The sequence below is a fragment of the Otolemur garnettii genome, unplaced genomic scaffold (assembly GCF_000181295.1).
Source record: "Otolemur garnettii isolate 467f Iridium unplaced genomic scaffold, OtoGar3 scaffold00088, whole genome shotgun sequence".
Lineage (NCBI taxonomy): Eukaryota > Metazoa > Chordata > Mammalia > Primates > Galagidae > Otolemur > Otolemur garnettii.
This window is the reverse complement of record NW_003852483.1, coordinates 7862435-7873767: the sequence shown is the minus strand read 5'-3', so window position 1 is coordinate 7873767 and position 11333 is coordinate 7862435. Positions and strand designations below refer to the sequence as shown.

The 11333-nt window shown below is 46.1% G+C and overlaps 1 protein-coding gene across 1 annotated transcript in view; it reads left to right on the top strand.

The window, feature by feature from the left end:
• CENPP (centromere protein P) overlaps nucleotides 1-11333 on the top strand; it is a 250447-nt gene that overhangs the window by 236136 nt on the left and 2978 nt on the right. Inside the window, exon 6 of the mRNA XM_003795045.2 lies at nucleotides 9639-9718. Within this exon, the coding sequence (XP_003795093.1) occupies nucleotides 9639-9718 (80 nt within the window). The remainder of the gene's footprint in view (nucleotides 1-9638; nucleotides 9719-11333) is intronic.

Genomic DNA, 11333 nt, shown 5'->3' with positions numbered 1-11333 from the left:
AAAAAAAAAAAAAAAAAAAAAAAACGAAAAACCTGCCTGGACTAATATTCCCATCTGAAGTGATACTTGTTTTCTCCAGTAATTGTAATGAGAAGTTGGTTTTTTAAGGGTCCGTTTGCCTTTAGACTGATTACAGGGTACATGTTTCTAGGCTATATATATACTGATTTTGCTTGCATGATTTCCCATTCTAAAATGTGTGTTGAAGGATTATATTTGTAACTATTATTCATCTTTAGGATTCACACATCCCTTTGCTTCTCCTTTTAGTTCCACTTTGTAGACAAGGTGTTTATGGCCATACTTTTTGGCCAGGGCCAGGTTCGAACCCACTACCCTTGGTATATGGGGCCCACAGGCACTACCCCTATGGCCATACTTTTTACACTGTAATCTCTCACACCCTTGGTTTTCTGAGTACTGAGGCTTGTTTTCAAAGTGGTTTGATATGGGGCTGTTTGGGTGTGTGGGTTTTGTAGAGTCACAGGATAGCTGAGGGCAGGGGCAGGCTCTTACACCACCAACGCCTCCCCAGCCTCCCATGGGTCCCTCTGATTGAGAAGGGGAGAAGGCAGGCACACAGGCAAGTTGGCCTGTCCCCACACCCCAGCATAGTCGTCCCTGTTTCTTAGAGCTTCTTTCTATAATCACCTTAGCAAAGGGAAAACAATTTCTGTACTGTCTGGGAATAGGGTGGAACTGCAAAAGATGTGCCAAGAGGGGAAATTAAGCGGGAAAACAATTTGTCTTGCTTTCTTTGGATGTGTAATATGATATGTGACATGGGGAAAGGCAGTATCAGTGTCGCCCTACACTGTGTACACAACGGTTGAACTGGAACAAGGTCAGGAGACAGGGCATCCCATTCTCCTGTCCACACAGAAATACGGTTATAGGAATAAGAGAGTTTCTATTGGAATTTTAACCTCAGAGGTTTGAGAACCATTTTGTAACTATGCAGAAGCACAGAAATGCCACCTGAATTCAGCCCCGACAGGAGTCCTGGTCATGAGAAGGGTAAAGAGATGGGGAAAAAAGTCCCTCTCAGGCTTGGGAGCTAAGGCAGTATATGACAGACTTCCCCCTCCAAAAGCAGCCCCTTCCTAAACTATCATTTTGCCAGCGATGGGGAGTGACGGTGTGGTCTTGTTGTGTGGTTGTTTTTTAATTTGATCTGTTTCCCAGGGTCACTTCCCAAGAGAAAACACTAGTAAAAATCGGATGTTTTCCCACCAGACTTTTTCACGCGCAAAACGTGGTCTTGAGTTCCTCCGAGCCTGAAGCCACCTCCAGACTCTCTTTTGGTTTGTCTGTGTCTCATAAACATCCTACTGCTTGGAGCTTCACTGTCTCCCTCTGGGAACTAGTCTGACCCACCTCCCCCAGTCTGTCAGGGTCTGTGAGAATAACTATTTTAAGCTTTGCAGCTGTGTGATCTCTGTGCAGCCGCTAAGCTCTGCCGTCATAGCACAAAAGCAGCCATACACTGTATGTATCTAAATGAATGGTTGTCGATGTGTGCCCATCAGGCTATATTGTGGACACTGAAATTTGAATTTCATATAACTTTCATGTCATGAAATCTTTTGAATTTTTCCCAACCTCTTTTAGCTTGAGGTTCCATACAAAAAGAAGGGTGTGGCCAGGCACCTATATGGCTCACGCCTATACTCCTAGCACTTGGGAGGCCAAGGCAGGTTCAAGACCAGCCTGAGCCAGAGTGAGACCTTGTCTCTAAAAAGTAGCCAGGCATTGTGTGGGTGCCTGTAGTCCTGGCTACTTGAGAGGCTGAGGCAAGAGTATCACTTGAGCCCAAGAGTTTGAGATTGCTGGGAACTATGATCCTACAGCACTCAAAAAAAGAAGAAAAAAAAAGAAGGGTGTGTGGAATTTGGCCTGCAGCCTGTCATTTGCTGTCCCTTGCTCTGGTTCTTTCTCTGGTAATACAAGCCAGTTATTATTCATGCCTCCATTGCTGTTCATTTATTAAAATCCCTCGAGTCTTCATTTTAAAAATGATGTTGGAATATATTTCCAATAAAGTGGGTCTCTTTCAACTCTGAGCTTCCCTGATTCTCCCCAAGTCTTTTCCTTCCCACAAGAAAAGTTGGGTGAAGGGAAGATGGAGGCCCCAGCAGAGCTCCTGCTGGGTCTGCTCTGCGAAGAGCCCCGGTGAGGTCGGTGCAGAGGGCAGGGTTGCCCCATAAGGTCTGGGGCACATGAAGAATATTTGGCACAGGCCCCAAGAGGGTTCTAGGACTAGGACTTCAGTACCAGAAGGGTGATCATGAGTCACGCCCAGACTGGGCCAGGCCACCCTTCCTTCTGGGGAGGTTTGTGTTTTTGCTCCTATAACAAAGTTCAGTGATGACATTCCAACTTTCCCAGGTTTATGACCCAGCATGGGCTTGGAATAGACGTTTTTCTGGTTGTTTGTTTTACTAAGCAACATTTAGGGCACATTTTTTAACTCCCTCTAGACAAGCAATACTATTAACAGAGTTACTCAGCTGTTCCCAGTTATTTTGGTAGCTGGTTCCTACAGTGCTGGTCCCCTGAGGAGCCCTTCCTGGACACCCACATTCATCCTCTGTGGCATCTGATCTTTGACTCCTGCCCCTCACATAGCCTCAGACCAGTCTTGAAGCTTCTGGAGCTAGAGAACTACTGTGCCCCCTTGTTTTTTTATGCCCAGACAACTCAACACAGACGTACATGTAACTGGGTCTGTGTTTCCATGTCTCTGATCCTCAGGACCACATCCAGGAAAGTTAGAATAATACAGTTTATAGAGGTAATTTGGCAACATAGCGACTTCATTTAGTTCTGTTTGTATCACTTCATGGAAATGTTCACTTCAAAATCATAAGTATTCTAGAAAAATTGGTTAAAGTCCATACAAGTAGACATGGATTTCCATCCTAGGTATAATCAAATGATTTAAAAGCCGGGCATCTTTTGTCCAGCTTTGTGGTCTGAGCATCTCTGTTTAACTGTGAACTGGATGATGTGTCAGTGAGTAAACTGTCATTTCTGGTGATCATACTAATCAGGAAATTTCCAAAAGGGGCTTCTGGTGCTGCCAGCAGTTGGTTCTGTTACTTCAGATGATTGTGATGATACAGAGCATTTCTCCATAATTGCCCTAGAAGAGCTAATCCTTCCCTTGTTATAGCTCCTGACAGTCTGAAAACCCCACCTCCCCTCCCCCTCAGGCTGAGAGGCCCTCATTTACATACCGCGCAGGATCTAACCGAAAAGACCAAGGTATTTAGCACAGAAGAATCGCAGTCTCAGATGGATGACTACATTGTGTCAGCTCAATGTTGCACATGTTTTTAGGTTTTGTTTTGTTTTTTTAAGAGAATGTTCTTTCCTGCCCACTTCCTTTCCTTCCCTCTGCAGACCTGAGGTGCCTGTAGAGGAAAGGGCTGTGAGGGGGGCGCAGGCACTCTAGGGAGATTGTAAATTGACTGATAAAACAAATACAGTGAGGTTGACAGGAAGCAGGTCTCTCAGTTGGCAAAGCAATTTACAGACATGGAAAGGAGATGAACCTGGGTGTCCAGATGAGCTCATGCTTGTTTGTTTTTAGTGAGTGTGCATAAACAGGTGTGGAATGGCTGCATGCCAGTGTCTTTCCTGGCTCTTTCCACTGAAAAGTTCTAGAAGTAAAGAAACTCCAGGAGCAACCAGCCCAGGCCGTGGCTTGTAAATATTGTTGGCTATTTGGTTCTAGAGCTGGGCAAATACAAAATGAGCCCAGAACAGCTTGTGCTGCCAGTGAATGGAAAGCCCTCAAAGCACGATAGGGAGCAGCCTGTAGGGGCTTGTCCCTGGGGGCACGGCCTGCGCCTGCTGCACATCCCCGTGGGTAGTGATCACCACAGGTTACAGCCTGTGAGTTAGTAATGCTATAGGCTAATAAGGAAGGAAAAGCTCTTTCAGCTGGTAGAAAGCCAGCCACAGATGTAGAAGGAATGATGGAAACAGAACCACCCTTTGGTGACGCTCACTGCAGTTGGTGCAGTCTCAAGTTCTCACAGGGACTCAGACTAGGGGGCGGACTCTGGTCTGAGGAGGCCTCTCAGAGCACACTGGTGGGGTTATGTGTCACCGAGTCACACACAGTATCATTTCCACAGAGCTCCTGACCCAGCATCACCTCTGCTGGACACACAGTGTTAGACCCAGACTGAGTAGTCTGCCAGTGCCAGCAGCTGCACCTAGACTGTCAGGACAGGCCATGCTGGGATCTTGGGACACAAAAGAGCTAAGACAGTAGACACAGCCGGGACATCTAGAGGGGGCACTTCCTGGTTCGAATGGTTATATTTTGGTTTTTGTTGTTGTTGTTGTTACTGTTTTTCTGTTTTCTTTTTTGAGACAGAGTTTTACTTTGTTGCCCTTGGTAGAATGCCATGGTGTCATAATTGTTTACAGCAACCTCAAACTCTTGGGCTCAAGCAGTCAGCCTCCCAAGTAGCTGGGACTACAGGTGCCAGCCACAATGCCCAGCTATTTTTATTTTCTAATAGACAGGGTCTCACACTTGCTCAGGCTGGTCTCGAACTCCTGAGCTCAGGTGATCTACCCGCCTTAGCCTCCCAAAGTGCTAGGATTACAGGCATGAGCCACTGTGCTCAGCCACTGAACGGTTATATTTTTGGTCACACAGGAGATGTCCTTGGTTGGGGAAATAACCTGTGTGTCCAGGGACAAAAACACTGTTGTCACAGCACTTGACAGTGCTGAGGGAGGTGATAGGAGGTAGGAAGGGACAGCAGCTACTCACTCATACACTGTTTCTGTAAATTCAAAATTATTTCAAATTAAATTTCAAAAACACACTGAAAGTAATTTCTCAAAGTCCTGTAGCCAACAAGAAGCTGAGCTGGGACCAAGGCCCTTTGTCCCTGGCAGAGCTGCTACACTGGCTCCAGAGCCCCAATAATGCCTATTCAGTTGTAATTGTGACTGTCTAGTTACATGTAAGAACATAAGCATAGTAATGTATATGAAGACCCTATACCGGCGTCTGCTACTTTTCTTTTTGAAATGAGGCAGGTCATCCTTCTTTCAAGTGCTCATGTTTACAGATTTATAAACCTTTCTCAAGTTTGGTGCCCTTGTCTCAGAAGCCTTGTGTGTGGAGCCACCCACCAAGACCGTACATTGCCAAGTCCAGCAGATGTGTCTCTGCTGATTTCAGCACACAACAGCAGAGGGACACCCTTGCCACCTGCCCCCTCCGCAGCCCCCTCTCCACAGCTATGCCACATCTTACTGGCTGCACAGCCCCGACCCACCTATCCACTTTGCCTACCAAGCAAACAGCACCTCATCCATATCCTTGCCCAGATCAGGAGCTCTCCAACCCCCACACTCAAGGATGCAGCCCCTCCTCCAGAGCACATTGAGGCCACCACCATCACTCCGGCCACACGGTCACCCACCTAACTAGCCCACCCCACGCCCCATGTCCATGTAGCAGTCACAATCAGTGTGATCCTTTCCAAACGGACATCAGACCGGGCTCGGGACCAGCTTGTGTGCCCACCTTCCATAGGCCCATACAAAAATTACATGTAAATGTTTATTAATAAGAGCCCCCAAACTGGGAACAGTGAGAGAGTCTTAAAATGTACATCAAGGCTCGGCGCCCGTAGCTCAGTGAGTAGGGCACCAGCCACATATACTGAAGCTGGCAGGTTTGAGCCTGGCCTGGGCCTGCTAAACAACAATGACAACTAGAACAACAACAACAAAAAAATAACCCGGGCGTTGTGGAAGGTGCCTGTAGTCCCATCTACTCAAGAGACTGAGGCAAGAGAATTGCTTAAGCACAAGAGTTTGAGGTTGCTGTGACACCACGGCACTCTACCAAGGGTGACGTAGTGAGACTCTGTCTCAAAAAGAAAAATAAATAAATTAATTAATTAAATGTACATCAAGTCCCATTGCCCCTGCAGGGACTCCCATAGGGCAGGGAGTAGTGGTGGAAAGAAGGCATGGATGGAGTTGGGAGCGGTGGGGAACAGGGAGGAAGCAAAGTTTCCCATTTGTTTAAGTTGGAGACACAGAAGAAAGGGCATGTGATATAGCACTTCTCTTTAGCATTGCACTGAAACAAAACACAAAGGTGGTTTTCTGTAAAGCTTTGTTAAAAATTCTATTCCCTTTGTACCAGCGTCCAGCAGCCTTTGCAACAGCACACTGGGCCTCCAGTGTAAGACTGGGCTGGATATCAAACTGCCAACATTCTCACAGTCACCATTTTTTTTATCATAAGCACCAGGAGAGTTTTTGAATACAAACTCCCTACATGTGGCAAGCAGCTGAACAAACACGTATTTGAATCACTGCCTCAGCATTCCTCAGCCACTTGGGACAGGCTTTGCTATGGAAGACTGGGGGCTCTAGGCTGGGAAGCACTTGTGCTTGCCAAATGTTAGTGTGCACTGCAGGGGCTCCATTGAGGCCCCCTCCAGATACCCACCCCCACATCCCAACCATCCTGAATACATCTGTGGAAGCACAGGCTTCCTGCTCATTTTCCCTTATATAATAGAGCTCTCAGGGTGTGCAGACCACTCAGGTCCATTAGGAAGAGCCCTCGGTCCAAGACTGTGTCCCATGAGAGCCTAGCCAGGTGCTTCCCTCCTCTGGGCCTTGGTTATACTGATGGCAAAATGTGACCTATCTAAGGTGTCTTCTAAATCAGGTTTATAATCTTCCAATTATAAATTGGAAATATACAGCCAGGCATGGTGGTTCATGCCTATAATTTTAGCACTCTGGGAGGCTGAGGCGGGTGGATTGCATGAGCCCACAGGTTCGAGACCAGCCTGAGCCAGACTGACGCCTCATCTCAAAAGATAGCTGGGAATTGTAGCGGGCACTTGTACTCCCAGCTACTTGGGAAGCTTAGGCAAGAGAATCACTTAAGCCCAAGAGTTTGAGGTTGCTGTGAGTTCTGACCCCCACTGCACTCTACCAATGGTGACAAAGTGAGACTGTCTCCAAAATAAATAAATAAATAAATTGGAAAGATATAGAAAATATTTTGTACATATCTCCACCTTATTAGAGTATATCCACCTTAACTCCTTCTTGCTGACTTGGCATCTTTTATCAATGTCAAATATATTTGGTCATCTTTTATCAGTGTCAAATACAGTAATACGTGAAACTCTGATCGCTGTTGAGATCTGCTGACCTCAGGCCCACTTCGTATTTAATTATGTCATTTCACACAACTTTTCTGCCTTCTCCTTCAAAGCCACCTGTATGTTTCAGTCAGACCCATCCTTTATAGTTCTAATTATCATTGACCTTAAATAGGCTGCCACTCTTTCTGTGGTCTATTTAGGCTGTTCATCAGCCTTTAATTGCTACCTCCTTCTTCTCAAGTGTGCTCTGAATAGCTGAGGTTACCAGACAAGTGAAGGAAGATGGATAAACAGAACTTATATAAAAAGAAATTTTGCACATAGTCCCAAAGATGTTCTGCGCAAACATATTGAATGCCTGACCTCTTCCTAATGTTAGCATTTCTACCTTTGACTTTATTTACAGAACTAAAGGGAGTAAAGTACATTTTAATTTTTTAATGAAAGCACCTAATTTAAACCCTGCTTTTGTTCACAAGCAGAGGCCTGGCTGTGGAGATCACTCAGATCTGCTCTGTTGTGCTTAGAGGCTGAGTCTCTGGGCCCTGCATTGGAGCCAGCCCAGGCCCTAACCATTACAGGGAGTCCCAAGTGCTGCTGAGCACGGCCTGGAAGCCAAACTGCCACGTTCACATGCTCTCCTTCATGTTCCTCATACAGTTGTGATTAACTTAGAAGAGCCTGTGGTTTAAAGGAAAACCGGCACTTTCCGCTTAAATCACTTAGGCATATATTTTCTCTTCAAAACTGTTTAGCTGAAATTAGTAATGTCTGTAAGCTTAAACCAGCTCCCTCTCCCCAGCCTCTGGCTGGCTCAGCCGGGTGTCTGGATGTGCTCTCGCTTTGTTGGGTCTGCGTGCATGAGGCGCTGGCCTCCCGCACTGGCAACAGCTCACTGATACAGGGAATGGTTTGTTCAAAAGCTATGACATATCTTTGTCCCCATGCAACCTCAATTGACAGAGCTAATCTGGTTCAGTACCACACGTATCTGCAGCCTTACGAAGCTCTGCCAACCATGAGTTCAGCCCTGCTCCTTCATCCTGTATTCTCTGACAAGCTGTCAGGCCGACATTTCTCAAATGAAACCTCACCTCATCTCACTCTTTCCATAAGGCTGGGGAGACCATAGTGGTTTTGGTCATGGGGACTGCATCTGACTAAGCATCACCCTCAGGCTTCCATTTCTACACCAGATACCATGAGAGGACAGAAAAGGGAATGCTGGGCAGCGCCTGTGGCTCAATGGGCAGGGAGCCGGCGCAGCCAAACTGCAACAACAACAACAAAATAGCCAGGTGTTGTGGCGGGCACCGGTAGTCCCAGCTACTTGGGAAGCTGAGGCAAGAGAATCCCCTAAGCCCAGGAGTTGGAGGTTGCTGTGAGCTGTGACGCCACAGCACTCTACCAAGGGTGATAAAGTGAAACTCTATCTTTAAAAAAAGAAAAGGGAATGTCTTTCAAAGACTAGTCCTAGGAACGCCACATCTCATAGTGGAGCCTAGGGTAAAAGTCTTTTGTCACATTACCCCTGCAGTCTCTCTTCACAAGAGCATACAGAAAGATAGTTCTTAAAAACTGAGAAGATGGCCCCTGGGAGCCTTACCAATTTAGAGTATATGTCTTCTGTTCAGATTCCTAGAGCAAGCTTTGTTGTGATGATCCAGATAATGTGACAATTCTGGTGTGCCAGAGGCTCCCAGGTCCTGCTCTTGAGTAACAGAAACAAGCATGCCCACAATTAGCATATTTTATGGGGGAAAACCCCTGTAAAAGCTAGGCCTTTGTGAAATTCCACTTTGTTATCCTATTGTAGAGAATGCCTTTGACTCTAAAATGGTATGTCATCTCAGCTTCATGAGAATACCATGCACTTTCCCTTATTTCAGCAGGTGCCACAAGCCTCCACTGCACATAGTCTGGGTATGTGGGCAGGTCCACGTGTGAGGAAGGATGCCTGGGCTGGGAGACATTTGGGTGTGTCCTGAGGCTGGTCAGGCTAGGAGTGTCCACTGCGGCAGGATGTGGCCATAGCCTTCATAGACCCTCAGTTTGAAAGGCTTTTAAGGTCAGATGCTAACACTGTCTAAGTAACAGTCTTTTAGCTTAGGGAGTCACCTGACCAGTCTTCCGTAGACCAAGGAACTGTCTCAGGTGGAAGGAGAATGGAAAAACAGAATTGGAATAAGTTGTGGGATAGTTATGTAAAATGTTAACATTGGGGGAAGTGACAGCTGTGAGAGCCTATGAAAAGACAGGAGGCTATGAAGATGTGGAAAGACCTAGAATCAGGTGGTTGTGCGTGACAGCAAGGGCAGGAGGGTAGCTGGCATCATTAGATGGTGTGTATGACACTTGGACTTTAATTTTCAGCCAGTCACTGGGAAGAGCGTTTCTGTGCCCATCCTGTGGCCCCTTGCTCCTCCCCAATAGATTTATCCATACACATTTATTCTCTCCACACAGGAAAAGTATCCAGATACCGTGCACCTCTCAGAGGGAGTCTCCTCCCACTACATGGCAATCCGGAATGCCAGCCAGCCAGGGTGAGTCTGCCCTGTTTCCTCTTAAAATAAGGATTATAAGTAGAACATAAAAATATTAACCACCTAACCAAGAACTGAAGCTCATCAATTGGAGCAATCGGTTTCACACCAGATATATGCCAAAACTGGAAAGAGTAGGGGTGGACCACACTCTGTAAATGTTTCCTTTGTAAATGTTTGCCGATTGTGAGAGGGAGTGCTGGGCTACAGGAGGAAAATGCCTGTCTGTCCCTGGGCCAGTGGGTGACAGTTTCACATGGTGACCTTAGCATGGCAAGGAAGGGAGGCCAGGAGGTGGAGTTGTGGGTGGAGCTGCTATTATTTAGAAATGGAAGGAGAGAAGCCAGTGGTGAATGGAGAGCCCCTAAGAAGCTAAGTAGTTGGAAGAACAGGGGAGAGCAGGTTCAGGGCTCCGACCACAGCCATTCCCTTTATCGGCTGGGGGTACCTCCCTCACCTATGCTGTGCCCGGAAACGCGCTGTCCACATGTTTTATTTTTCATCCAATTGTCTTTGTTTGTACATGTGATTACATGTGTTTGTCAGTGTGTACTTTTATGACCTATGTTTGAAGCCTAAAAAAGCATCGGTTTTCAAGCCTTAAAATTAGTGTGGTTGTTCTGCAGGCTTCTGGAACTTGCCTTTGTCAACATCAGCCTCCTCTGGTGTCACATGTAGCTATAGTCCATTTTTACTACTCGTGTCCTAGAATTACCAGTCTTTCTGCATTCTTTAGGTCGTGAGCATTTGGGTTCTTCATTCTGGCCCATGCCTCCTAGCACAGCACACAAGCTTCTCTTGGGCTTATATCCCTAGAAATGAAATTCCTGGGTCACAGGGCAGATATGTGTTCAGCTTTCTATCCATGTCAGATTTTCAAAGTAGTTACCAATTTATATTCCCACTTAGACTGTTCATCAGCCTTCAATTCCTGACCTCTGGTAATTTGTAAGTTCCTGTTGCTCTGTATTCTCTACTCATTTGGGTTGTATACTAATTTTTGCCAGTGTAATGGAAGCAAAGCAGTGTGCCATAACTGCACAGACAGCATGTTTTAAGGGTGTGGTTTCTTACTGTTGTCCTAATTTCCATTTTCCTGGGTAACTGACTGTACTTTGTGTCTGCGGATTGATGTCTTTAGGACCAAGGGATCATAGCATAGGCAATTAAGAGACCTAGTGCTTATAACAGGTTAGTCTTTTAACCATATTTTTCTATTTTTTTAAGACACAATCTCACTCTGTCACCCTGGGTAGAGTCCCTGGCATCATAGTTAGCATTACAGGCATAAGCCACCAAGCTGGCCTCCCAAGCACTTTTGGGATTGGGATAGCTAATCACTTGTTCTGTTCTGTTCTGTTCTGTTCTTTTCTCTTCTCTTCTCTTCTCTTCTCTTCTCTTCTCTCTTCTCTTCTCTTCTCTCTTCTCTTCTCTTTTCTCTTCTCTTCTCTTCTCTTCTCTCCTCTCTTCTCTTCTCTCCTCTCTTCTCTTCTCTCTTCTCTTCTCTCCTCTCTTCTCTTCTCTCTTCTCTTCTCTCCTCTCTTCTCTTCTCTCCTCTCTTCTCTTCTCTCCTCTCTTCTCTTCTCTCCTCTCTTCTCTTCTCTCCTCTCTTCTC